The 27,163-nt window shown below is 37.5% G+C and overlaps 6 protein-coding genes across 8 annotated transcripts; 3 read left to right on the top strand and 3 right to left on the bottom strand.

Moving 5' to 3' along the window:
- Window positions 1–1,191: 1,191 nt before the first annotated feature.
- LOC149673486 (transient receptor potential cation channel subfamily A member 1-like) lies at window positions 1,192–6,428 on the top strand. Its single transcript, XM_089839055.1, has 3 exons — window positions 1,192–2,048; window positions 2,256–5,401; window positions 5,543–6,428. The coding sequence occupies exons 1-2, from the start codon at window positions 1,680–1,682 to the stop codon at window positions 2,829–2,831; spliced, it is 945 nt and encodes a 314-aa protein (XP_089695181.1). The 5' UTR covers window positions 1,192–1,679; the 3' UTR covers window positions 2,832–5,401; window positions 5,543–6,428.
- On the bottom strand, window positions 2,847–4,525 carry LOC149673487 (venom acid phosphatase Acph-1-like). Of its 2 annotated transcripts, none has more exons than XM_089839051.1 (8): window positions 4,393–4,525; window positions 4,215–4,310; window positions 4,075–4,155; window positions 3,815–3,988; window positions 3,606–3,692; window positions 3,452–3,541; window positions 3,184–3,396; window positions 2,847–3,118 (listed from the first exon to the last, which is right to left on the bottom strand). In XM_089839051.1, the coding sequence occupies exons 1-8, from the start codon at window positions 4,489–4,491 to the stop codon at window positions 2,876–2,878; spliced, it is 1,083 nt and encodes a 360-aa protein (XP_089695177.1). In that variant the 5' UTR covers window positions 4,492–4,525; the 3' UTR covers window positions 2,847–2,875. The 2 variants fall into 2 exon arrangements, with proteins under 2 accessions (XP_089695177.1, XP_089695178.1); XM_089839052.1 differs by having other exon boundaries at window positions 4,235–4,310; window positions 4,393–4,427.
- Window positions 6,429–7,296: 868 nt separating the features above from the next.
- On the top strand, window positions 7,297–8,830 carry RsfS312 (ribosomal silencing factor RsfS-like protein, 312). The gene has a single exon (XM_089839054.1). The coding sequence runs from the start codon at window positions 7,812–7,814 to the stop codon at window positions 8,769–8,771; it is 960 nt and encodes a 319-aa protein (XP_089695180.1). The 5' UTR covers window positions 7,297–7,811; the 3' UTR covers window positions 8,772–8,830.
- A 1-nt stretch (window position 8,831) lies between these two features.
- ric8a (ric8 guanine nucleotide exchange factor A) lies at window positions 8,832–14,003 on the bottom strand. 2 transcript variants are annotated; one of them, XM_089839046.1, is made up of 16 exons: window positions 13,863–14,003; window positions 13,696–13,802; window positions 13,570–13,617; window positions 13,202–13,418; window positions 13,071–13,140; window positions 12,743–12,983; window positions 12,605–12,674; window positions 12,406–12,539; window positions 12,211–12,305; window positions 11,964–12,138; window positions 11,804–11,902; window positions 11,669–11,730; window positions 11,507–11,589; window positions 11,110–11,263; window positions 10,908–11,027; window positions 8,832–10,831 (listed from the first exon to the last, which is right to left on the bottom strand). In XM_089839046.1, exons 2-16 carry the CDS (start codon window positions 13,795–13,797, stop codon window positions 10,723–10,725), a joined length of 1,779 nt encoding a protein of 592 aa, XP_089695172.1. In that variant the 5' UTR covers window positions 13,798–13,802; window positions 13,863–14,003; the 3' UTR covers window positions 8,832–10,722. The 2 variants fall into 2 exon arrangements, with proteins under 2 accessions (XP_089695172.1, XP_089695171.1); XM_089839045.1 differs by lacking the exon at window positions 13,863–14,003 and having other exon boundaries at window positions 13,696–13,837.
- A 189-nt stretch (window positions 14,004–14,192) lies between these two features.
- On the top strand, window positions 14,193–21,464 carry LOC149673490 (ral GTPase-activating protein subunit beta). Its single transcript, XM_089839042.1, is given in 21 exon segments — window positions 14,193–14,396; window positions 14,466–14,667; window positions 14,734–14,898; window positions 14,961–15,194; window positions 15,257–15,691; window positions 16,229–16,513; window positions 16,578–16,822; window positions 16,897–17,039; window positions 17,098–17,201; window positions 17,280–17,510; window positions 17,639–17,782; window positions 18,355–18,560; window positions 18,562–18,798; window positions 18,892–19,002; window positions 19,065–19,471; window positions 19,531–19,698; window positions 19,858–20,456; window positions 20,514–20,762; window positions 20,820–20,961; window positions 21,031–21,147; window positions 21,213–21,464. Coding segments are annotated over 21 exon segments (4,749 nt in total). The 3' UTR covers window positions 21,334–21,464.
- LOC149673491 (transmembrane protein 237) lies at window positions 21,346–24,772 on the bottom strand. The gene is made up of 4 exons (XM_089839057.1): window positions 24,463–24,772; window positions 23,507–23,828; window positions 23,248–23,431; window positions 21,346–21,611 (listed from the first exon to the last, which is right to left on the bottom strand). The coding sequence occupies exons 1-4, from the start codon at window positions 24,668–24,670 to the stop codon at window positions 21,465–21,467; spliced, it is 861 nt and encodes a 286-aa protein (XP_089695183.1). The 5' UTR covers window positions 24,671–24,772; the 3' UTR covers window positions 21,346–21,464.
- Between the last annotated feature and the right edge of the window lie 2,391 nt (window positions 24,773–27,163).

Raw genomic sequence — 27,163 nt, forward strand, 5'->3', positions numbered from 1 at the left:
AAGGTTAAAGGTTTTAATGGCGTATTCTATTTACCCGTTCTGATATTTCTCGCGATTTGCTTACAAAATTTACCATCAATAAAGAATGCGCGTGTTCCAGATTGGGTTGTCAACACGCGCAAAACTAGGTCTCGTATGTAACGTAGCTTTGTACGTCCTGACACGAAACAAACGAAATCCTCGTGTTGACGATTTAAATCTCGAGATTTTAGATCCTGGATTTCTATCGCCTCTTGTCAGCACGCGCAAAGCTACGTTACATAGAGACGTAGGTTTGCGCGTCCTGACAACCGGAGATGGAACAGAGTATAGGCATATATCGAATAATAAGAATAAGCCGCCGTCGGAGATAGGGAGTTGCCTATCCTGTAGCGTGAAACAAATCGCTCATGAGTCGAGGTAATTAACTCGATTGATGTTTTTCACAGATGATGGAACTATTATTTATGTACGGCGCGAATTTGCACGAACCCAACATGATGGGCTTAACAACGTTACACGTTGCTTGCTTTCACCGACAGAGCGATGTCGTACTCTTTTTGTTAAGTAAAGGTGCGGCTTTAAACAGGACGGACAAGAATGGTGATACTGCCTTGCACTTATCCATGAAAATTGGAAGCCGGTGCCGTAGAATTCTACTAGCTTGTGGCGCTGACACCACTATAGTCAACCACGAATTTGATACGGCTTTGGAACTCGCCAAATACTATCGCCTACAAAGTGACGAAAAGTTAATCGTGGCCATTAGGAAACGACGTTTATTGGACGATTCTAAAGAAAATGAGCAACAGATTCAAGCTGAATTATGGGAGCATTTAACGAGAATCGAAGCACTCTTAAATGACAAAAGGGACGAGTTGCAAACGCTAAAAGAGGTCAATGCGGTTCTCGTGGAACAGAATTTGGAAAAGGAGATAAACCGCTCGCGTTTGATGAGAAATACGGTTTCCGATTTGACAAACTGAATTTTAACTCGAATTAAATTTAAACAATTTATTTTAAATACTGTATGACAATTTCTTTTATTAAATTTTACTATTATAGCTGCGTATCTTCATTATTTAATTATGAAATCACCGTAATGCTCATTAAACTTTAATGAAATAAATTGTTTCACTTCGTAATTAGAGGAATTTGGTGACTCTTCGGTTTTAGGACATGTTTCTCCATTAGTCGGCGTTTCCTCCAATGATATTCCAGTATAGTTTAGACGAAATAATGACATCATTCTGAAAAACGGTCTTTGGTTCTGAACATGTCAATTTCATTTCTACATGTAGGCCTTCGAGTATGTTGTAGGTTTCAAAATTAGGGCCTCGAGTAATTAAGAAAATTAGCCGCCAACTTTGGTTCTGGGAAATAATTAGAGTATACTTTCGGACTTTAAACGTCACGTGATTTTACAGTAAAAATTTCCTTTAATCAAAAATACCAAGTTTGTTTTACATCTTAGCCAGAAATATTTTTTTTTCATCTACTGCTGACCTAAATGAGATGATAAAGAACCCCTATTATAACTGAGAACTTTCGAAGATAAATTTTAGACTGTGCTGCTTACCCAATATTGCTTCTGCCTTCCCTCGTGTATTACCACAATGTTGGTAAGCGCATAACGTCCCCAGTACAAAACGTGTAAGCTTATTAGTAAAGTGAAACTTAATTCCACGAGTTAGTCGGCCATGCCGGTGAGTAGTAGTAAATTAATTTGTGACTTGCACAGAGCCGCCAGAGCCGGGGAACTTCAATCGTTTTTAAATTTGATAAACATTGAAACAGCGGACATTATTAGCGCGGACGATCGTGGTAGAACTCTTTTACATTCGGCTTGCGAAACGGCGCAATTAGAAATTATAGCCGCTCTGTTAGGTGGTCAAGTGACTGTCAATGCTCAAGACGACGAAGGTAAAACTGCATTGATGATAGCTTCTCAGAATGGGTATTATGACGTCGTCGACGTTTTATTGGAGGAAGGTGACGCTAGTTTGATTATTTACAACGAACTCGGTGAATCGGCCATGATCTTTGCTACCAAGAATGGTGACGTTAAGGTACGGATAACAAACTAATCTCTTGAGTAGGCCCAATGGTCCTCTATCTTAGATAATATTTTCTGACTGGAACGTCGGTTATAAATCTAGTTTAACACCAGGTTCGTGGAAATAACTTAGAGATATGTTAGTCCTAACTTTCCTCTGACCAATGATAGTAAATCCAAGCCGGGCTAGTGATAATGAGATTGATTGATATCTTGACAGATGATGAAACTATTATTCAAGTATGGTGCGCAACTCAACGATGCCAACATAATGGGGCTAACAGCGTTACACATTGCTTGTGTTAATCAACACCGCGATGCCGTACTATTTTTGTTAAGCGAAGGAGCACTTATAAACAGTACAGACAGTCACGGTAACACTGCCTTGCACCTGTCCTTCATAGCTAGAAGCCGATGCGTAGGCGTTCTACTTGCTTGCGGCGCAGACACTAATATCGTCAACAGCCAACTTAAAACGCCCTTGGAACTTGCCCGAGACTTTGGCGAAGAGCTATACGCCTTGTTAATCGAGCTGATGCGAAAACAAGTTCTATCAGAAGCTGTTAAGGGTAAAGGACACCAGTTTTTAGTTCAGTTACGGGACCAGTTAAAACGACTCCTACGGATAGACGACAAAGAGGGCAAGTTGAAGAAGATGTACGAGTTGCAAGTACTTAAAGATACGAATGCGCTTCTCGCCGAAAATAATTTGAAGAAGGTGATGATCAGGTCGCGTTTGTTAAGAAATATGGATACCGAAACCGACATCGAAAATATAAAAAAGATTTTTACTTGAATTAAATTTACTCAATTCATTTTTAATATCATCTGACAATTTTATTAAATTTTACTATTTACAATGTCTCTTAATTCTTTAATTGTGAATGCACCGTAATTTTCGGTAATCTTGGATGAAAACAGCTGTTTTACTTCGGCATCTGGCGTTGGCAAATAGAAGAATTTGACATACTCTGTTCCATTTCCGGTCAAATGTTTCTCGATTAGTACAGTAGCACCAAATGGCGGAGTTTCGTCCAATGTTATTCCAAGACAGCCCAGTAGTGGCGAAATTATGATATCGTGCTGAAGAAATGGTTTTTTCTTTTTGTTCATTTGCAACTTGATAGAAATAGACAATAATATTATACCGTAAAGAAGTAGAAGGAATTGATTTCAACGTCGGTATCCTTTGTTTTTACGCTTGTTTCTAAGTTGTTCACAATGTCTTCGAGTATTGGACCACCAAGTTTAAGATTCAAGGTGGAATTAGTTGCTATTTCTTTAAAATATCCTTTGTTCAATTCAATCATTCTCGATTTTAATGACTTGTACCACGAGGGAAGTGCTAAATTATGGTATTCCTGAAATGATCGCCTTTCAATATGCTTAAGACAAATCATTTCTAAATCCATTTACTTCGGTTGTTAATGCGTCCAAAGCGCTCGTTATATCATTCACGGTTACGTTTTTTAGTCCTGTTGCTTCAGCGAAGTCCTTTTTCAGAGTCTAAGCGAACCAATTGTCCAGTTTTTGAACCAGAAGATTAAAGGGTCAATTTTGTTATGTCTACCGTCATGTGTTCCGTTGAAAATTGACGGATAAAGAGATCATCGAGATTACCAAGCATGGCATTATAGTCTGATGCTGGGTAAGCGATCTGAAAAATGTGTTAAAAATTGGGACATGTGGATATGCGTTGAGGATGTGATAGCCCTAATTGTCCTCTTTCCAACGGTACCAAGTACTTGAACCTACATTCAAAAAATATTTAACACTTACGCCATCAGGACATTGAGTTGGTCTGGCATAAATTGGAATAGCTTGAATGGATGAGATTGATTTGTCGTAATTTCCGTTTTTCAAATCCTGGTATGTCGGTTTAGGATAGATAACTGATAACATGGCTGCTCCACTCTGAATGCATCGTGGAACAATGGAACTCTTGGCCAATACCTATAAATATAACATTGCGTTTTATCAGTTGTACGTAAGAACTCAAGGTTGTGTTATACTTCTGTTGGTAAAAGATAACGACTTACGGTTCTGTAATCATTTACAATGAAATTTGAATATCTCTTCCTTATTATTTCTCCGAATTCGTACATTAGAATAGTTCCTTCCTTGGGAAGAAATAGACTGATTATCTTAATAATATTTTTAATTAAGTTTACAATCGTACCTTGCTTAGTTGACCCTCACCTAGTTTAAAATAATCGTTATTAGGGTCATTCGGGTACGAGTTTTTATTTGTAGTTCGCGCTCCGTGTCGAGAAACCTGCAATGTAACGTACGTCAAATTCTCACTTATAGGGATATCAGATTATAGGCTTATGGACATTTTTAAATATACCACTTACAACTTGAAGTAGTTGCAACGATGATGTATTGTTGTCAATACCCGATGAACTTGTTTTGTTAAATGTTAAAGCAAATAAAAATATTAAGCTGATTAACATATTTAATTTTGATGAAAATAATTCACTCTCGTTGATTTTGTCTTTGTATGTCCCTCCGAACTTAAGTAAATCAAAAATAATATCGTTAGGTAACTAATATCATTTAATCATCTCTCGAAACACCTGTTTTAAAGAGATAAGAGGTAAACTGAATTAAGATAAGATGGAATTTTGGCGTGATCAAGTGTGTCGTGGAAAACTGTATACGTACACCACACATGGTAATTTGCTATGGTAATGTAAACGGTTAATTACCAGGGTAATTGTAATTTAAGATTTTCCCTGCTTATTTACGAAAACGGTAAAAATCCAGTGTTTTTTGGTATCTTGACATCTCTACTATGGCGAATTGTTTTTCACTAATTTGCTTTCATTATTATAAGAAAACTAAATGACAATAAAAATTGTCTAGAAAAAATTTACTTTTAAAAATTCCGTTTTTGACCAAAACCTGTCGTGTCTAAAATGAAAAAGTTTTTCTTAAAATTTTAAGAACATCTTAAAGATTGCTCGTTACCCCCTCCTCCCCCCCCCCAGAAGCCTGCATGCCTCATAGATATAGTAAAACTATAAAGGGTCTAGATCCACTTCGCTGGCTTAGGCTTAACGAAAAAAACGTGGAAGGGGCAACGAGCAGACAGCCGCTATTTTCTGGGGGTAGCCGTATAAAACGCCATCTATCGGGAACTTTCGAAACTAAATTAAAGGATGAGCTTAGAGTAGTGGCACTCTATGTTAACCCCCTATAGGGCATAATAAGTCAAACCCTCGGAGATGCCATTACTCCATTTTATACGAGCTAAGAGCAGAAAAACGTATTTTATAAATTTTACACCTGTAAAATCGTTTAAAAAACACTTGGAACTTGTATTTCTACTTACTTTCGAGGAAATACCACCGTTTTCTGAAGGTAAGAGTCTTTTTTTATACATTTATTAGTAATAAAAACATTTAAGGCGAGCTAAGCCTTGGTCATGGCCATAATGTAGATTTGATTTGCACATAGAGAAAAGAGGCTGTACTTTTGTGACTTGGAAAATTTATTTTTTAGGCTTTTCGAACATTTCTATGGCAAAATGAGGTAGGCCTAGGAGACTAATGAAATATTTAGAGGATAATTTTGGAAGCAAGGTATCATTGATGAATTGGTTGTCTTTCACTATCATCAAGATTTCGATGTTATCGGGTGGCACAAATACTGCCCAAAAGCATACGGGTACGTTACACACGAAAAGCTGACCCTGAATCTGATGATAGACGTTCCAGTTCATCCGTTTCTTCGTCAATGTAAAGGTAAAAGTTACCCGAAGCTGCTTTTCCTCTGATAGTTTCTTTATTCTTGAAAATAGTGTAAGGGCATTTGATCTCCACTAAGTACAGCTGGTCCTCAACCAGTATAAGGCAATCGGGGCTTGCCCCAAGGAAGAAAAATTGTGGATTAACAATCAAACCCACAGAGGTGTGACACTGGGTATTGATGTGTTGCCTGAATATTTGAAAAAGCAGCGGGTTCATGCTTCAATCCATGATCAAAGGACAACGCGCCCATTTCTTCTAATGCTTCAGATTGTTGCTCGAGAGTCAAATTACGGAGAGTCAGTTTAGGGATAATTTCATTGGTTACATTAATTTGATCTCCAAATTAGGATGGAATCGCGAACCGTACGGTTTGAGCGCTCTACGTAGTCTCTTTCCAGTGGTGGGAAAGAAATCTGATTTTGTAAAATGTTTTGAATAAATCCGTAAACTGGAGATATCAGTGGACAGAGGTCCTACAGCTAATGTTATAGAATTAATCCACTTCTTTCTAGTGGCAGTCTCTTTCGGAAAGTTGTGGTAAGAAAGAAAACGTTCTTTACACCTACAGTTTGAACGCAGCAAACATGAGTTGAAGCCATGATTGTTACATAAATAAGTAAATAAAAACGTTTATGTTATATTTTGTTTTATGCCTTTAAATATAGAGACACACACTTAACAAAGTTTGTTATGGTGGGCACCATTATCGACTCTTATTTTAAGAATATGTAACAGTTTAATGTCCGGATATTTAAATATCAGTACCTTAAAACGTTGCTAACGTTTTTTTAACATGATAAAATAACGTTTTTCAACGCTGAAAACAACGCTAATCACTAATCTGCCGTGTTTTACAAGACCAAGGCTTAGCTCGCCTTAAATGTTTTTATTACTAATAAATGTATAAAAAATGACTCTTACCTTCAGAAAACGGTGGTATTTCCTCGAAAGTAAGTAGAAATACAAGTTCCAAGTGTTTTTTAAACGATTTTACAGGTGTAAAATTTATAAAATACGTTTTTCTGCTCTTAGCTCGTATAAAATGGAGTAATGGCATCTCCGAGGGTTTGACTTATTATGCCCTATAGGGGGTTAACATAGAGTGCCACTACTCTAAGCTCATCCTTTAATTTAGTTTCGAAAGTTCCCGATAGATGGCGTTTTATACGGCTACCCCCAGAAAATAGCGGCTGTCTGCTCGTTGCCCCTTCCACGTCGACCTCCCATTGAATTGTGTATCTACCCTTTTAACATATCTATGGCATGCCTAGGCGAGCGGGCGCATGCGCAAGTTTTAGCGCGGCAATTGTTAAGCCTAATTCTTCCATTCAAATTCAAACCATGTTCAAACGGAGTTCGTTGTGCACGAAAATGCTTTAGCATCGCTTGTCGCGTGAACATTCATGTAATTATTATTCATAAATTAAAATTTATCGAATTAGTCGTAATTCAAGGAAATTAGGCTAAAGATCTTGGAAATAATCCACCGCGGCAATTCATGTAAGTTAATATTTTATTCAAGTTTTGGTCTGAGCTTTATTTCAGTGTAGTCACTTCGGGCTCTACCTTTTACTCGTAATTTTGTTTGCTTTGAATATTTATGACGCCTTAAATGGCAACTCCACGCTTAATCGTTCTTGATTTTACACTTTAGACCTCCCTTTTTAAAGTATTTTAAACGGTGTCTTGTTAGCTTCATTTTATATATGGTTGTTGTCACACGGGGAAGATTGGTTCAGTTTCATAATTATTTAAGTTGAAAACTCTAATAAAAGTTTTTATAAAATTATGATAAATTATAGTTCCATGGTGATTTACGCGGTTAAGTCAAAATTACCAGTAATTTTCGAACTCTATTTATTGCGGCTTCTATACCGCGAGCACCTTGCGTCATTGAGCGCGTGATCGAGTGGGCCGTGATATACCATAAGTGGAACTGGAAACTGGAAAGTTGCATTCCTAAAACAATCCAACTTGAGAGTGTTGTTTACGCGAAATATTTGTTATAAATAAACATTTAAATGTTTCGAAGAATAATCAAATCTCGAGAGTTAAACCATGTTTCAAATATTGCGAAATGTCTGGGAGAACGAAATTACAACATTGGCATTCCTGAAATGAAAAAACGCGTAAACCTTGGCTCAGTATCCGGACTTCTCGGAACATTTGGAAGTACGAAAAACTTGGGAAATGATTCGTGCTTCCACTCTTGCAAATTTTATAATAATAAACACAACGTAGCTTCCTTTTCAACAAATCAAAGGTCCAAAATAAGTAATGACAGTGTGAATTCATTTCCTGGAGATACGGATGAGAATGAGGTTAATGAAGATATACTTAAGGAAGATACAGAGTTACGTTCACTCTTAGCCGACATAATGAAAGATTTTGACGCTGTTCCCCCTGGAACTGAACCTGGGGGATCTAAATCGAAAGGTGTAGAACAAAACGAACGTTCTGCGGAAAATTCTAACGTTTGCATTGGTAAATTGGAAAAATGCAGTGGTGGTAATGATAATGACACAACAGGTCGTAAGAAGGGGGTTTTCAATTTAGACGAACTAATAGATTTACTACGCAAAGAGAACCTGAAAGATATTGCCGTTATTAAAGTACCGCAGAATTTATCTTACTGCGATTATTTAGTTTTGGCCACTGCAAATTCCATCAGACATTTAAAAGCCTCAACAGAATTTATAATTAAAACTTACAAATCTAGAAAAAGTACCGAAGACGCTTATTTAAACATTGAGGGAAATGATTGCAAAGATTGGAAAGTTATTGATATGAATTCTATCGTACTACACTTAATTTTGTCGGATGTTAGGGAACGCTATGATATAGAAACTTTATGGACTGTAGGAGAGAAATTTGATGATCTTTTTAACGCTAGACAAAATGAAGTTGAGCAATTACTCGATCAACATACTTACTATTTTGACGATGTTGTTAAAGTATCCGCCGCTAATAACAATCAATGATTATTGTTTAAAAATTAATTATTAACCGAGTAGTTTATAAATAAAAGTTATTGAAACAACTTTGTAGCATTTTGGGATCATTTTATTTATTTATTTATTTGTATATCAAGATTCTGTGTTCAAATTCACGTTCAACAGTTATACCAAAACTATGCAAGGTTACTGATAAGTGAAGTATCTTATACAATTAACCATTTCATCATACGTTAAAACCGCTCGGCGGTTATTTAGATATATATCACATTCTCATTTTCGTTTATCCTTGAATCATTTCCGAAACAAAATCATAAGATACGTCATAAGTTTATGTTCCATAAGTATGACCCTACCTATACTTCGTAATGCTAGAGAAAGCTCTAGCTAGAATAGGGAGCTAACAACTGTCTAGGGGGAAGAGATAGTCTGACGTCACGAAGCCCCTCTCTGGTTGGAGTTTTTGCGCGTAGAATATTGTTGCCAACAGTTAAGGGGGATGAAACTCCAGTAAGAGATAGAAGGGTGTGACGTTTCGGGGTCAGAATTGTTAGCTGCCTATTGATTGGCTACACTGTTAATTTTGCAGGACTTCCATCTTCCTATTTAGTCTGTACTAAGCCTTTGACAACGCCCCAGTCACCAAGCGTCGCTTTACTTCGAATTTATGACCTACGTCACTTCATGACAAGCTCCAGTTTGTAACCAGTGACAAACTTATGGTGAACATATCTTATGAACTTATGGTTTATGGCATATAGGCCAAAAATTTTATTATTTTTAACTAACTTTAAATATTGGGCCACAAAGGTTGATTGATTATTGGTCATAATTATTTTTTTTATATAGTTAAGTTAATACATATATAAATTACAAAGATATTTATTAATTAATATTTTGTAAAGTTTCCATCCACAATTAGTTATTTTTTTTTTTTTTTCATTATAATAATCAGGTACTTTTTGACAATATTATTAATTTTTAAAATGTATTTAATTAACCTGACATTATCACAATATTAAGAGAACAACATAAAACTTCGTTACCCTTCAAAAATACAATAATAACCGTTAACGAACGAGTTTCCCCAATAATTATGACGCGATAATCCGATATAAAGCAGACGACGCTTTATAACGGACGTCACACTTTCAGGGGGAATATGTAAAACATACTTATGAAGTTATGATAAAAGCCAATTAAGATGTGGCTGGCGAAACGAGAAACGATAGGATACGACAGGGATTTGTAAGAGTTATATTGTGTTTAATTAATTACTTCATGATTGCCAAAAAAAAAAAGAAAATTTACCAACTAACAGTTTTTTGGTGTTCAATTATATTAGGCTTAAGAAAAAGCTAAGAGTGTCATTCGCAAAAAAAAAAAAAAAATCTGACTTGGTCCCTACACTTACATTTATTTCGTTATATGATTGGTTCAAATTACCGACGTATGAAAATAAGTTTACCCCAATACCTTAAGGGATAGTAATATACTCTCGGAAAAATGGCGGGCGGTCTAGTGATTAGTCTGAAAAGGAGTAGAATGCCCGCCATTTTTCCGAGTATTCGTCCCCCATTTCTAGCGTCCTACCGGACCTAAACTGTTCCACAGTTAGCGCGCCTATTTCTCTCCTCCCAACATCATCCTTGTGTTTAAAATCAAAACCTTCCTCTAATCGAAATTAAACGCCATGCACTATCCCTTAATTCGTGTAAATGTTCGACTAAATTAACTTTATCTTAAGCCTTTGTTGAAATGGAACAAATGACACAGCGAGCTCCACGTTACCAAAAAAAAAAAAAAAACAGATACTTAATATTAAATTTTATTTAAAGTTTAAATTACTAAATTTAATATCAATATATATATATATACGAGAGACTTAATTAATTTTATACTTTAATGTTTATCTCGGAAAAAGTATGTCAGTACAATACTGTGTGTTTACTTTAGTTGTAGTTTGGTCAGAAGTTATTTATTTCTTACCCATTTTATCGCCCAAGGCATTTTGAAGTTCGAGAATGTGTTCGACGGGAACTGGTCGACCGTCGTCGCCAATAACGCCCGGTTTTATAACACCGTCGCTATAATTTAAATAATTAATAATAATAACCCCCCATTTTGGTTTGGGAATTGTCCTAAAAAGTAATTAAAACTTACGCCGTTAATCTCTCTATCATATTAACGAGCTGCATGGCTTCATACTCTTTTTGTTCATCAGACATTCCTTCCAGAGGGTTTGGTTTTGGTTCTTCGTAACAACCAGTTACCATATTAATCCTGAAACACAGAAACCTCAATTATAAGCAAGGCGTTACAATTAGAATTGTTACGTATGGAAAGGGGAATCATGGGGCGTTACTTTTCTTTATACTGCAAATATTCTTCAGTGTCACTGTCCTCGGAATCGCTTGAGTAGTTAGAACCACCTTCACCCAATCCTCCTCTCATTAAACCCATGCTAGCTAGAAGACCAGCGGCGTTACCATATCCAGTGTATTTGACTAGCCGTGCGGCTGAAATAGAATTAACTTATAGTTAGGCCTTGGTCAATTACTCGCGAATATTTAAGCCTTGGCATTAAAACTGAACCGATTAATGCGTTCACACCCCTAATTGGGAGTGAACATAAGGGTAAAAATGTCCCCTACTAAACGTCAGACCCCCGCTCAACCAATTAGACTCATTCCCACGCACAACTTTTAACTCTATAAAGTTTCCGCCATTTTGTCCGAAAGGGGAGGAGCCATACAACTCACCATTTTCCTTGCAGAGAACAAAAAGCAAATTGGCCACTAATTTTTTAACTTGGATAAGCGGTGACGTCATAAGGCGAACTAGCCTAAAGGAGATACAATGTGCTCTATAAGAAATCTTATTCAAACATTAATTTTAATTAATCTAACTTAAGAATTACTTACTTGTTTCGAAGAGTCGATCCCTCCTCTGGTCTATTCATGACGTCTTTTAATGGAGGCAATATCTAAAATGTATTGTTAAAAATGCTGTTACTTATGTATTAAGGAATGTGTACTAATAAGGTTTAAGTATCTTACTCGTGATCTAAGGTACTTTCGAATGATGCGATTTGATTGAGCTATTTTGATTAAACAACCCAAAATCGGCATCAGGCTTTGTGACAAATTCCCTTCAGGCTAAACGACAACAAATTATAATTAGATTTAAGTACTTGAAACTCTTATTTCTTGCTCTTACAGAGTCGAGTTTCTTGTCCAAATAGTCAAGTAGGACAGCGATAGCTTCAACATTCCATCCATAAAATTCATAATCTTTGGGGTAGTCTTTACCAGTAGTGTTAACGTCCGCCATGGCGGTAAGAAGCTCCTCGAAACACATTGGTGGGATGTTCATTAGTAACGCGACTGTATTGCTATATTAGAGGTTTGTTTTGTTACGATAAGCAATTAGAATGATATTCTTTGTTTAAATGGTAAATGTAAACCTCTGTAATTCTTCCTTCTTTTCTTTGGTCTTTGTATCACACAGTAAAATGTCATGAAGAATGCAAACAAGACGCAGGAAATGCGATTCGTCTTCCTAATAACGGGAATGTTTTTTTTTTTTTAGCAAAGGCTTAACGTAAGCCTTAGCCCGCCCGAAGCTAGCAGCAGTTAAAACTTGGCGACGTAAAATTTACCTCATCTACATTATGCTTATCCATATTGACAGTTAAATTGTAGAGCACTTTTAGAACTTCACTAGCCATGGCTATTTCATCATCAGACAAGCAAGGTGGCGGTGACGCGGGTGGGATATCGGGAGCTTTACCATCTAAATGGCGGAAAAAGCGCGGTTCAATATTTTTCACCCGAATTTTTGGGGATTCCTTAACTCACTCGTTCTTTCAATCGCGCTTTGTTCCCAACCACGTTTACTTCCTCTGTTAAAACGGCGTTTTATCGATGGCTAAATCAAGTTAAATATTAGACCAAAGTCATTTATTGGATAACCCTAGGCTAACGAGTTTGACCAACCTGCGACGCGCCAATTGTTGGTTTTAAACGTTCCTCCAAGTTTGTTTTGATAATTAGATCTAGAACCTCTGTTAGGTAAATCAACCCGTGATGATCTCGCCTTAATTTTGGCCTAATATCAGCGCAGAGAGCGGTCAATAAAAAAAGCATTCTCATGTCAAAGAATTTGACATCGTGACTCCATTCTTTTTCAGAATATGTTCTAAGTCTTAGCATTATTCCTTCAACAGCGCTGTTTGAACTATTATAATGTAATGCGTCAACAACAACAACAAAAACAAACAAACACTTTCTAATTTCAATACATTGAAACACGCCGTTTTCTTACCTACAAATTCTTTGAACGGATACGCTATTATAAATCAAGTTACTTAAGCTCTTTAATGCTTCGATAATTACTAAAAAATACCATATAAAATCAACATTCATCTATCAAGGATTACAAATATCGCGTCCAACCTGCGCTGTCTTCTTTCTGGTTAATTTTTCCTTCGAGTACATCTTCCTCGCTGTACAGACCAGCCAAGTACACCATCAAATTGATAATTTCTCGAGTGAAAATTTCATCCAAATCTTGTTTGTCCCGACTTAGGATTCTGAATGTTTCTAAACACAATACGTGGCAACCACTCGAAGCAGGGTCTTGAAGTTTTTTGTAAAGAGCTTCGACTAATTTCTTCAAGGAAAATTAAACAAAAACGTATTCTCTATTTCCTATCAAGCTAAAAACTTAACTACCAACAAGAATGGATAGGGGGAACTCTGATATGTAGCGAAGGTAGTGTAACAAACTTCCAAAACGTAGATTATTGAAAAAAAAAACGAACCTTTTTCTTGTCTTTGGCAAATTTCGGCAAGGAGAAAGTTTGGGCATTCTGAAATTAGGATTAAAATTAAAAATTTATATAATTATAATAATTTAAACACTTTGGTTTAGGGTGTATGAGGCTTACCTCTTGCGTGAATTTACTTAGAATTTTAATTAGATCAGATTCCGAGCCGTTTGATAATAAATTTAATGATTCTTCGTCCATTGCTCCAAAATTATCATTCATTTAAACTAATCAAACCAGATAAAATTAATTACCTACAAATTAAGTATAATAACAACAACAAGAACCTTGTTTGACGTTTAGGCTTAGGTCCGCGACTCCGCGAATCTACCAAGTTCGTCTGCTCAAATTGATATTAGGCCACTTTCGACGGAAACTGAAACTGTATAAGTTTGTAATTTCTAAATTAGACAAACATAAGTTTAATTTAAATATAATTATTAGTTAGTTCCGAAACAATATTAGAGTAATTTCCATGTAGAATCTCCATTAATTAGTCTTGGAAAGTTGGAATAGACATAAAGCCAGGGCTTCTCACTTTTAGCTATGGTCATGGACTGAAGGGCGATTAAAGTTAATTTCCAAAGATTATTTCTACATTACGAGGTAATCTTTAAATGTATTCCGAGTGGGTTTCGATCCCAGTGAGTCTCCAAGTTGAGGAGAGACGATGGAGCGTTCTACACAAATTTCCCAACACGGTTGGGCGAGATATTGTTGTTGCGGTTATGAAGTCACTCCCCTCAACTTTTGGGGTCAGTGCTACAAACTGCGAGCCCTCAACGCTTAAAACTGAAAAAGAGGTCCAATGGGCCATGGAAGTAAGTCCGATTTCTTTCAGAAATTGTTTAAACAATCCTTTATTTCAACGCTGAGTTGCCATCAACTAGGTCATATGTTTTGGGCTTGATTTACCATTAACGGAACATGAAGCAATTCGTGATTGTGTTAGCATTTATTGCGATTGGTTATCAGTGTTAACTAATGAACCAAAGGCGTGCATACCTAAACCCGTCTTAGACGACCCCAATATTTACGCTAGAAAAATGATACAGCATTTATACAATCTATTTGTACCGAGATCGGAAAGCAGTAAGTAGCAGCAGTAGTGTGTCTGCTTGTGTCCTTGGGTAATAAAACGGGTGTAAATTATGATAGGTGATGATACCATTAGCAGGCAAGCGGTACTTTGTCATAGAGTTTTAAGAACTCTTGAAACTTTGGCCCATGATTCCCAAATTTTGGAAAGAGAGACTTGGGATACAATTCTAATTTTTCTACTAGCTATCAATGATACTTTGCTATCTCCTCCCACAGTTCAAGGTAGATTGATTTGTCAGTGACGTAGTTTGAGTATTGATTCCGAAGTTTGACATTTTATTCAGATGATATTAGCAGTAAATTAGGCGAACGTATCTTGGGGGTATTGTTCAAAGTGTGGCTTCTAGCTTGCCATCGTTGTTTTCCATCACCACCATTATGGAAAACGTTCCGCGAGTTGTGTTGCAGTTGGAGACATAGAGTTGTCTTGGTTGACCAATGGAATAAAGTTAATTTGGCTTTAACATCCAGGGTTTTACAGTTTTTGTATGGGGGTCATTTGCCAGAAGTGAAACTAAGTACGTTCACTAACAGTTTCACTGTACTGAACAAATGAAGGAGGAATAACATTAATTTTTAGGTGAATCGGAACAAAAATTGGTCCCGATTGAAATGATTAATTACAACATTGCTCAAACTTGGTTCCGTTTCCTCCATACATTGGGAAACCCTGTTTACTTGAGCCGACCAGAAGTCATCAGCCAAACGCCAAAATTCTACCATTTCGCGTTAAGTAGCGAAATGGTTATTGACCCATGCCAACATCCTTGCCTATCCTCCTTGCCCCAAGTATTTTTCAAAGCTATGCACGGAGTTTCTACTTTGATTAATTCGTTCCTGGGAATAGCGTCCGCTCACGCTTCCCATTTGGAGGACAATTCCTCAACATCCCATCAACCCGCGACAATTCCCGCCAAAGTTCACCCAACAACTACGGGAAACATTCAATCCGTTTCCATCACTCCTCCACATCTCAGGAGGAATGTCATACCGAAATCTTCTGGACCAGGAAAAGGTAATTGACATTATAGGCTAATTATTTCGGGAGTAGTTTGCAACGCGTGCTTAGAAGGGGGTCGGGAAAATCGACCAAAACCACCTCTACAAAACGTACGTCATGCTTAGTAGGCGGCGTCTGCGCCATTTTGATGGTAAGAGGGGAAGCCGCATCCCTCTGTCCTTACGACGCACCCCGCTTTACCTATTCTTTGAGTAGCTTAGTTTACCCCAAAATTCCCTTTGAATTTAATCTGATTATAATTTTAACTGTCACGTGATAACCGCGTTTCTTATCAACCACTTGGATATGATACAAAATTCTTTTGTTTTCTTCTGTTAAATGTTTAAATACAATTGAATGGGTTACAATATAAGTGATAAGATTGTCGCGTTTTCGGGTAATAAGTGTCTTCTTAGAAAGACAAAGAGTATAAGCGGTAAATTAGTATTTAAATTTGTAATGAAAACGTTAATGAACAAGAAATGGAACGGGAATTGGAACAAAAATCTGTTTTTGGGGATTCAACGTTCTATGGAAATAATTGGTCCATAGGTCAACAGAGAACAAGTTTAATCGCGGGACTAACATCGAGAGCTTCGTCAATCCCGGCTCCTAGCAACGCGCATGTCCAACAGACGCATCACCCGCAAGTTCACGCGGCCGCTCAATCACCTGTCAATCAAAATGCGCCAAGCTCGCCATATTTCATCCCGGGATTTCAACCATCCTTATCACCTTCTCGACCGAGATGCAACTCTATTCTTCATCTTTTCGGGTCCTGGTTATTCGAAGCGGCTCTGATTGGGTCTGGTATTGTCACCAGAGCCAATAGCGAATGTAAGTGACCACCTGCACCTAAGCCAATGATTGTGGACGTAAACGCGTCTTTCGCCAATTTTAGCGGGAACTGTCAGTCGCCGACCGAGTTCCTTGGTGATTGACAGTAAAAATATCGCCGGACCCGCTATGCCCGATTCGATAGAGATACCACCGAATTTAACAATTGATAATTTCGAAACTGGGCAAGCCGAAGCTATCGGCGCGTTATGTCGGGTATTTTGCGCTAAAAGAACTGGCGAAGAGATACTTCCGGTCTATATGGCCCGATTTTATTTGGCATTGCAATACGGGCTTTCGGGGGGAAAGGTAGATACGATATTTTGGCCGTAAGTCTGAATTTTCGGGAGACTTAACGCGTTGTGTCGTTAATTACTTCGCAGAATAAACTCGGACAGGTTGCTTCGAGTATTCTTCTTAACTCGTGCGACCTTTTCAGACAAGATTTAGACGGTTGTATGGTATTATTACCGCATTTTCTTTCGGCTTTAGAGAGGGTTTTACCGGAACGAGATCTGAAATTAAAGTAAGGTTAAAAGGTCAAGTTGAAAGTCGGTGAGATATATATTTCGTTCTTTCAATAGTCCACAGCCTAATTCTTCCATTGTGGAGTTACGTCGAGCCTCGATACAAATTCTACTATCAATGCTACCACTTTCTCTTCATTTTCGTGACCTTCCGATCAAGGGTCAGTTTAGGTTTAATTCAGTTTTGTAGCAAGCTCGAATTTCATGTCAGTAACGTAGTATTTAAAACAAACCCATAGAGCTTATCGGTCCGACTGATAAACCACCGATAATGTTTCAAACTTGTCGTCCCCGTCTAATGAATCTCTTAATAAACGCGCTCCAAGGGGAAGCCGACCCCATAAATACGCAAATGCTTCTGGGTGGACTATTTCAATGCGTTCAAGACTCGGCAACCGTCGAGGAAGTGGAACAGTTCACCCAGCAAGCCGCCAAACCAACTGAATCGGTCGCCGTTCTATTGTGTTCTGGTAATGTAGATCTTCTATTTTCTTATCCCCCGGAACGAACCCTCGCTTTTATTATTTAGAAGAACTAAACCTTGTACACGTCTTTAGTGGCTTAATCGCGTTAGGGAAATTGTTTTTCTGTTGTCCAGATGCGGACGTAGCGGCCAGCGTTGAACCCCAACCCGAGAAAGAGTCGTCAGAACCCGGTAGTTTGCCGTCTTCGATTTCTGTAGAAAGTCACGCCAGCTACGAGCTTGACAGTTGGTCTGAAAGCTCCGAATATACCGCTAACGGTAAAATAAGTCATGACCAAATTGTTCATTTCCCGTTTGACCACAAAGAAACTCTATTTTCTCTTCTAATTCTTCTTAATTGTGACCATAATTACCAAAAAAAAAAAAAAAAATTCTCTTCACTGGTGTAATTTCTTCCTTCTCAACACTTGACACTGTTGTACACTCTTTCTTTTGGTTTCGGGGCTTTCAGAATGGTTCTTGTCCCGGTTGTGTGACGTTTTTTTTTGTTGCAACCAATGATTTTAGTTTTAAGCACCCAACTCGGAATATCGCATTTTATTGACCAGTCCTTTACGGACTTGTTTGGAAGGATTATGGGCCGAGCGAATGAGGAATATTTTTGTGGTTCCTTGAATAAGGATTATCATTCCTGACGCCCTAAATCTTATCCGATTCGGTTGAAAATTTCTATAGATTTTAGTTAAAATCCGCCACCATCAAAATGGCGGCTCGGTCATTGCGTCTATCTTCCTCGACGCTCGGTCCAATCATAAATTCGGTTCTTTCTTAATGAATTTAATATAAATAGAAATCTCTTCGCATTTTGTTTGTCGTTTACGGTGCTATAGATTCAGCGTACGCTCTTTTCGTTCGAGCAACTTACCTAATCTGTCATCGTTTAATATCATCTTGGAAAACTGATTTGAATATATCGTTGGCCGCGTTGGAAGTGCTTTCTGGATTAGCTAGAATTCATTTTCCAAATCAAGGTACGTAGCGCGCGTCTCCGGTTTAGTGGGAGCTAGGGGGGGGAGGACAAAGATTGAGTATTTTATTGCGAAACAGATGTGTCCGAGTGCAAGAGGGCGGTTAAATGGATCTGCGATTACATTGTTTACCAATGTTCGCGTCCTCCGCCTAACCATTCCAAAGACTTGCACTCGACCATCGTGGGAGCTTATCAATGCGTCACTTCTTGGCTCTTGGAGCATCCTGTCTTGTTGAAAGAAAAGGACAGTGTTCATACTGTCCTTGAGGTCATTGAGTTGGGGATATGTGGATCGAAATCCAGAGTAAGTCGATCGATCGGAATTTTGACGAACTTTGGGGCTTTAGGGTCCGGAAGGACAAGTACGGTGGTTTATTTACTTCATTATCGCGATTAGGGTAAATCGGGCGAGGCACCCAAATTCAAAGCCGACAAAGAACTAAAACCAGCTTCAATGAGGGTTAAAGACGCCGCTGAATCAGTCCTAACTTGCATGATGGACTTAGTTGTAAGAGAGATAATACGCCCTCCCCTAAAACCCAGTTTAAAACTGCGTCCGTAACTCTTTAGGGTTATTTTCCGACCTTGTCTGGTCCCGAGACATTATCCTCTTTACTTGACGAAGAGTCTTTACTCCAACATTGCAACAGTTGGAGTAGGGAACCCGTCACTCAAGAGCAAGCCGTCGCGAACTTCCGTTACTTCGTCGTAGACAATGCTTCCATTTTAGCCCTACTTGAGCAACATTTAGGAAACGATCAAGACCCTCAACCCACTGTGACCGCTTTGATACGTGGACCATTTGGGAAACACGCTTGGGCAATGCAATTGCGACATTTACCCAGGAATAAGTCCGGAAGTAAAACAGGGACAGTTCATCTTAACAGACCACCGCCCTTAAAGGAACCCGGAGTGAATTACTCCGTCAAACAACAGTATTTTCCCGATGCAATACGCAAAATCCCGCAATGTCAAGCGTAAGTTTATTATTGCATCGCGGGGTCGGTGTTAATTAAATAGGATATCATCGCTACAGAGATTTGTCAATTCCTACCATGGAATCTGTTATTGGTAATCCCGCCATATCCGGTTTTGATAAACTTTCAAAACTAATGGAGAAACAAGCTCATTTCGAAGAAGCTGCTCAAAGCAAATTTAACATTCCCGAATCACCGAATATTGAAGTTGAATGCAAACAACCAGAGTAAGCATCTTTCCCAGCCCTGATTGTTAATTGTAACCCCAAGTATTAGCATCGTTTGTAAAGGGGAGAAATCGGGCTATAACATATATAAAGGACTTTCCCGAATCTATTATAAACCCCGAGTTGAGGACATCACACTATAATTCTTAATCCTTTTAGATTATGCCAAGACTTTCAAACCGCTCGCCTATTTCTATCCCATTTCGGGTTTTTAACGTCCGACTCTATCAAAGAAACTTTAACGCAACCCTTACCGCCTTTAATGGCCCTTGATTCGAATCAACCCGGTTTCACGAGTCAATTGGACTTTTTGGATACCATGAGTAATCGCACGTACGACACGGTATTCCTGTTTTACGTTAAAAAGGGTCAGAAAGATGCGGCCGAAATACTGTCCAACGTCGGTTCGAGTCAATTGGTCAGCCCGCATTTCTTAGAGTTTTTATTGTCTCTGGGATGGCCGGTTGAAGTCGCGAAACATATTGGATGGACAGGGCACGCGCGAACATCTTGGAATGTCAAAACCGCGTCAGTCAATGGTACCAATCCACCGCCAATTCCTGATCGGCATTTTATCGATCATGGCGGTAGTTTGTACAATGGGCAAAGACAGGTTCTATATTGGGCTGACGCCACTTGCGAAATCGCCTTCGTCGTGCCCTCCAAACAATACAAGAGTGAACAGTCTCACTTGCAATCCAAGAAAAATGAGAATAATGAGATTGCCGAAGAACCCGTACCTGTTTTGAGATCAAAAGGTAAATTACCTACTCCCTCGCGTCAATGGTCAATTACTGACTTACCAACTATCAAAGGCGTCAACTTTGACTCTTCGGCCAAAGACCCTGATAGCATTTCAACCGATTCCGAGTCGTCATTGACGTCAAATTCTAACAAAGCTCGCGCGTTATCCCTTAATTTGGAAAATTCAACGTCCGATGGCTTAAACACTGGACAAACTAGATCTTCCGGTAGAAAATTTGGACGCACTCATTGCGGATATGACGCTAAAATATTAATCGTTTGGCTTGAAAGTTTCGAAGATTATTTGACGTTCCCAACCAGTAAGGAAATTACAAGGAAGTAAGAGGTTTTCGTAGAGTTTATTAACGATTTTCTAGATGAGATGTTACTTGAAACGTCAACTGGATTGGAGTCGGTTGTATCGCAACAACGTCAGACTGACAAAGACGCTTTCGTGATTTTTATACACGCGTTGAAAAATGGACTTTATCGAATTAAGATGCAAGGACCAGTCGGAAAGTAAGCATAATCTTTTGATTTGACGTATCTCCTAAAGCTTAGCTTAGTTTAACATAATCTCTTTGTTAGGATAACATTAGCTTTACCATTAGTCGATGGTATGGTTGTTAGCCGAAGAATTTTGGGGATGATGGTTAGACAAACGACACTAAATCTATGCAGGCGTAGAAGATTAGATACTGACAGGTAATATTACTTAAATTTCTTTAATCAACCTTGAGTTTCATGGGAGTAAACGATTACCGTTTCAGTTCCGTTCCCCCACACGTTCGACGTCGACACAAAATACAAGAAATCGTTGAGCGATTTAATTTGCAAATGAAAGAAGCTGATTTTTTTACCAGTCTCTTTACTTCCGTGCAAAGTGATTAATGAGGCGCGGAATTGTCGTTTAATATCCTTTATTTTGACTAGATTTATTATTAAGTAATTATTATTTAAACCAGAGTTTTTGCGTGTGTACAAGAATACGTTAATTGAGAATACAATTTTCAATAATTTAATTAAGAGTTTTCTTTCAATGTTTCGAGAAATAGATCCTTTTCAGATTGAATTCCAATAAGTAGCCAACCCAAGATGACGCAGATTCCACGGATTAACGATAACCATCTCCAGAGGTCAAGTTTGGAATTTACGTTGATTCCGTCGCCCTAGTGGAATTAAAAGTTAAGTGAGAGGTTTGTTTCTTTTTGGTATTGGTGTATGGTTGACCTAGGGCGAGGGGTCCGACTTTCAGGAAAAGGTAGGGAATGATTCTTTGATTTCATCACGATTTCTTCTTTGATTTCGGGATTTCTTCTTTGTTTTCGCGATTTCCCCAAAGATTTCGTGATCGACTCTTTGTTTTCGCGATTTCCCCAAAGATTTCGTGATTGACTCTTTGTTTTCGCGATTTCCCCAAAGATTTCGTGATTGACTCTTTGATTTCGCGATTTCCCCAAAGATTTCGTGATTGACTCTTTGATTTCGCGATTTCCCCAAAGATTTCGTGATTGACTCTTTGTTTTCGCGATTTCCCCAAAGATTTCGTGATTGACTCTTTGATTTCGCGATTTCCCCAAAGATTTCGTGATTGACTCTTTGTTTTCGCGATTTCCCCAAAGATTTCGTGATTGACTCTTTGTTTTCGCGATTTCCCCAAAGATTTCGTGATTGACTCTTTGATTTCGCAATTTCCCCAAAGATTTCGTGATTGACTCTTTGATTTCGCGATTTCCCCAAAGATTTCGTGATTGACTCTTTGATTTCGCGATTTCCCCAAAGATTTCGTGATTGACTCTTTGATTTCGCGATTTCCCCAAAGGTTTCGTGATTGACTCTTTGATTTCGCGATTTCCCCAAAGATTTCGTGATTGACTCTTTGATTTCGCGATTTCCCCAAAGATTTCGTGATTGATTTCGCGATTTCGTCAAAGATTTCGTGATTGACTCTCTGATTTCACGATTTCCCCAAAGATTTCGTGTTTGACTCTTTGTTTTCGCGATTTCCCCAAAGATTTCGTGATTGACTCTTTGATTTCGCGATTTCCCCAAAGATTTCGTGATTGACTCTTTGTTTTCGCGATTTCCCCAAAGATTTCGTGATTGACTCTTTGTTTTCGCGATTTCCCCAAAGATTTCGTGATTGACTCTTTGATTTCGCGATTTCCCCAAAGATTTCGTGATTGACTCTTTGATTTCGCGATTTCCCCAAAGATTTCGTGATTGACTCTTTGATTTCGCGATTTCCCCAAAGATTTCGTGATTGACTCTTTGATTTCGCGATTTCCCCAAAGGTTTCGTGATTGACTCTTTGATTTCGCGATTTCCCCAAAGATTTCGTGATTGACTCTTTGATTTCGCGATTTCCCCAAAGATTTCGTGATTGATTTCGCGATTTCGTCAAAGATTTCGTGATTGACTCTCTGATTTCACGATTTCCCCAAAGATTTCGTGTTTGACTCTTTGTTTTCGCGATTTCCCCAAAGATTTCGTGATTGACTCTTTGATTTCGCGATTTCCCCAAAGATTTCGTGATTGATTTCGCGATTTCGTCAAAGATTTCGTGATTGACTCTCTGATTTCACGATTTCCCCAAAGATTTCGTGTTTGACTCTTTGTTTTCGCGATTTCCCCAAAGATTTCGTGATTGATTTCGCGATTTCCCCAAAAAGGTTTCGGGATTTCTTCTTTGATTTCGCGATTTCCCCAAAGATTTCTTCTTTGATTTGGTGTAAATATCGGACCCCTCGACGCGGGTTCATGGAATTCTAAGAATCGGGACAAAGCCCGGGAGTTTGAACATACCGCCATATTTTCCCACCATGTTGTTGTATTTGAATGTTTATGACTCTGAATCAAATGATCGATGTTGGTAACACTAACGGTAATCAATAGCGACAATGGATAGAAGAATAATGCTAAGAGAACGGCTTTTCTTTTACGATAGAGCGACACGAATGTTTCCCATCCTTTAGCAGCGATATTAAATCTAAAGATAAGAGTTAAATAGCTGTATTACGTTTTTTTTTTTTTTGTTTTAAATTAATTTGAAAAGTATTTGTACCGATCGCATATTGACACGACGCAAAACGTGTTAAGGAAATAGAACAATGCTTGGTACGCGTGCGCCAAGTTGCTGTAATGGTGAAGAAAATCTTTCCACGTATTATAAGGTGGTGATAAGTTGAATATCGCGACGCAATGCCATAAGGCAATTCCCGCTAAAAATCCGTGGCAAAGTGTGCCAGTTTGATTGAAATACGATTGACTTTCGTAGGCGAGATTCTTAAACACATTCCCTCCTTTTGATTTCAATTTCGTTTCGTTCTCATCTTTTTTGGTACTTTTTGGCCTCAAAGCGCTAGCATTGACTTTTTTGAAGCCATCTGCAATGTGCGCGAAACTTAAACATTTATTTGGGATAGACTTATAATAGTCTTATAGAGTGGTACTGAGAGGGGAGGAGCTACGGGGACGTGACGTCAATAATGGTAGTATAAATTGTGTGGTCTAAGCAGTAAGCTGACGACTTTCAACATGGTCGCCAACACCGAGGTAAGAGAAAGGAGGGTGTGACGCCACGAGAAAGTTCGCGGTAGCAGATTATAGAGCTATCTCAGCTATGACGTCAGTGTCTCACGGTATTAGCTTCGGTAGTGGGGGGGCCATGTTTGGTACCGCTTTGGTTCTATGGGAAAATATTGTGGGTGACGTCACACTAAGGCTGCTGAGATAGCTCTATTACTCCTCATGAAATTATTCTCTTTGCTGGCCAAGAGGAATCAAATCCGGATCTTAAATGGCACCCTTTCTACCCCTCTTACTATAATTCTCACTAGACCAGTTATATAGAACGTCAAGCTGAAGTTGCGCGCTTTCTACTCCTCTAACTAGAATTCTCTCTGTGCGGTACTAAAAGAAGTAGGCCTCTACTAAAACTGTAATTGTTTGTTGGTGATTTAAATGAATGTAAAACTTAATCGTTTGACGTGAGAAACCAAGTGTTAACCTTAATATTACCTTCAACTTCCACGAATATTTTACTAAACGGAACGCTAGGTTGTGATCTAGTCGTCCTTAATTTAACGTGCTCGCTTTTACTACGAGGTCTCGGGTTTGGTTTACTCTCATTTGATAAATCTTGAAGATTGGGTGTCGTTCGACTTGAATTTAAAGGTTGCCTTAAGTACGAGATTTCCCTAGAATTTTCCGAATCACTTATTTCCATTATTAACTATATAGTAAGTACACAAAATGTAGGACACATCGGTCTCGGTCAGGGCCAACGTAGATGTTTCCCAAGTTTGTTGTGGATTGGGGAACACTATTTTACCCCAAAATTATTTTTGCCGAACTTTTGCCGAATTACCCCGAATTCTAAAATAGTAGAAAACTCCCATGCGTCGTCTGCTAAAACATCCTAAATGACTTCTGGCTTCGCCTTCGGCTTTTCGGGGTAAATTAGTGACCGTTTCGGCACTTTTCGGCACAAAAGAGTGGGGTAAAATATAAAAATACGGCCCCCACACTAAAAGTCGCAATTAAATCAAGCAATCATTCAAATCCATTTCAGAAACTAAATAAGCTTAACTAAACTACCCTCTCTCGCCCCAACGACTATTAATTTCAACTTAATTAAGTTTAATTAACGTAAAATTCGACCAAAAAGGTACATTTTTGGGACAAAAATTAAAATAACTTTTAATTAAACTACATAATTAAGATTAAAACTAAGCTATAAGCTGGTAAATCCCCTTTTTTTCCCATTTAACACTGAAATTAAATTATATTATCTCTATAATACATTAATATTCAGGAAATTACAAAGTTTGGGGTAAAATAGGGTTTTTTCGGCAAAATATTATGGGGTGAAATGAAAAAATATGCCAAGTCTTTGAAGAAGCGCGAAATTCAAAAGTTTGGGGTAAAATAGGGTTTTTTCGGCAAGGATTGAATTTTCAATTAAACATTGATATCAATGTGAATTATTTATTGAATCTCAATTTATAAAATAAATCTACTATGGCCGACCACAATACAACGTTAATTTCAACTTAATTAAGTTTAATTAACTTAAAATTCGACCAAAAACGTACATTTTTGGGACAAAAATTAAAATAACCTTTAATTAAACTACATAATTAAGATTAAAACTAAGCTATAAGCTGGTAAATCCCCTTTTTCCCTATTTAACACTGAAATTAATTTACATTATCTTTATAATACATTGATATTCAGGAAATTCCAAAGTTTGGGGTAAAATACGTTTTTTTCGGCAAGGATTGAGTTTTCAATTAAACATTGATATTAATGTGAATTATTTATTGCATCTCCATTTATAAGCTAAATCTACGCTGCCGAACCACAATCCAACGTTAATTTCAACTTAATTAAGTTTAATTAACGTAAAATTCGACCAAAAACGTACATTTTTGGGACAAAAATTAAAATTACTTTTAATTAAACTACATAATTAAGATTAAAACTAAGCTATAAGCTGGTAAATCCCCTTTTTTCCCATTTAACACTGAAATTAATTTATATTATCTTTATAATAAATTAATATTCAGGAAATTCCAAAGTTTGGGGTAAAATAGGGTTTGTTCGGCAAAATATTATGGGCGTGAAATGAAAAAATATGCCGAGTCTTTGAAGAAGCGCGAAATTCAAAAGTTTGGGGTAAAATAGGGTTTTTTCGGCAAGGATTGAATTTTCAATTAAACATTGATATTAATGTGAATTAATTATTGAATCTCAATTTATAAGCTAAATCTACTCTGCCGAACCACAATCCAACGTTAATTTCACTTAATTAAGTTTAATTAACGTAAAATTCGACCAAAAAGGTACATTTTTGGGACAAAAATTAAAATAACTTTTAATTAAACTACATAATTAAGATTAAAACTAAGCTATAAGCTGGTAAATCCCCTTTTTTCCCATTTAACACTGAAATTAATTTATATTATCTTTATAATAAATTAATATTCAGGAAATTCCAAAGTTTGGGGTAAAATAGGGTTTGTTCGGCAAAATATTATGGGCGTGAAATGAAAAAATATGCCGAGTCTTTGAAGAAGCGCGAAATTCAAAAGTTTGGGGTAAAATAGGGTTTTTTAGGCAAGGATTGAATTTTCAATTAAATATTGATATTAATGTGAATAATTTATTCAATCTCAATTTATAAGCTAAATCTACTCTGCCGAACCACAATCCAACGTTAATTTCAACTTAATTAAGTATAATTAATGAGATATTTAAGCAAAACAACCATATTTTCTGAAAAAAACACGAATAACTTTTATTGAAACTAAAGAATTCATAATATAATTACACGAGTTGTTCGTCCAACCAATTTTTTCATTTAAAACTTAAATAAATTTTCATTATCATTGAATAACATGGAAGGCGCGAATGTTCGGCAAAAGATAATTAGGGAAAAGTATTTATTGAAACTCATTTTATAAGCTAAAACAATACTGCGGAACCACATTTAAGTGTTAATTTCATATTCATTTGGCGTAATTAAAGAAGAATGAACCGAAAACAACCTTTTTCGGGTAAAATTCATGGATAACTTTTAGTTAGGGTAAAAGACTAAAATTATAACTACACGAGTAGTTCGTCTAATCTCAAATTGCCTATTTCACACTTAGCACTTCAATAAATTTACACTATCATCTAAATTCATGAAAAGGCGCGAAATTCCAAAATTCAGGTA

The sequence above is a fragment of the Phalangium opilio genome, unplaced genomic scaffold (genome assembly GCF_054372755.1).
Source record: "Phalangium opilio isolate 3A_F unplaced genomic scaffold, DU_Popi_V2 ptg000048l_1, whole genome shotgun sequence".
NCBI lineage: Eukaryota > Metazoa > Arthropoda > Arachnida > Opiliones > Phalangiidae > Phalangium > Phalangium opilio.

Coding starts and splice junctions, on each gene's coding strand:
- LOC149673486 (XM_089839055.1), top strand. CDS start 1,680: ATGCCGGTGAGTAGTAGTAAATTAATTTGTGACTTGCACAGAGCCGCC. Junction 2,049..2,255: donor CCAAGAATGGTGACGTTAAG/GTACGGATAACA, acceptor ATATCTTGACAG/ATGATGAAACTATTATTCAA.
- LOC149673487 (XM_089839051.1), bottom strand. CDS start 4,491: ATGTTAATCAGCTTAATATTTTTATTTGCTTTAACATTTAACAAAACA. Junction 4,311..4,392: donor CGTTGCAACTACTTCAAGTT/GTAAGTGGTATA, acceptor GTTACATTGCAG/GTTTCTCGACACGGAGCGCG. Junction 4,156..4,214: donor GTGAGGGTCAACTAAGCAAG/GTACGATTGTAA, acceptor TTTCTTCCCAAG/GAAGGAACTATTCTAATGTA.
- RsfS312 (XM_089839054.1), top strand. CDS start 7,812: ATGTTTCGAAGAATAATCAAATCTCGAGAGTTAAACCATGTTTCAAAT.
- ric8a (XM_089839046.1), bottom strand. CDS start 13,797: ATGAATGATAATTTTGGAGCAATGGACGAAGAATCATTAAATTTATTA. Junction 12,984..13,070: donor TCCGTTCAAAGAATTTGTAG/GTAAGAAAACGG, acceptor ACATTATAATAG/TTCAAACAGCGCTGTTGAAG. Junction 11,590..11,668: donor GGATCGACTCTTCGAAACAA/GTAAGTAATTCT, acceptor TATCTCCTTTAG/GCTAGTTCGCCTTATGACGT.
- LOC149673491 (XM_089839057.1), bottom strand. CDS start 24,670: ATGGAAATAAGTGATTCGGAAAATTCTAGGGAAATCTCGTACTTAAGG. Junction 23,829..24,462: donor AATATTCGTGGAAGTTGAAG/GTAATATTAAGG, acceptor CGCACATTGCAG/ATGGCTTCAAAAAAGTCAAT. Junction 21,612..23,247: donor CATGGTGGGAAAATATGGCG/GTATGTTCAAAC, acceptor TAATTCCACTAG/GGCGACGGAATCAACGTAAA.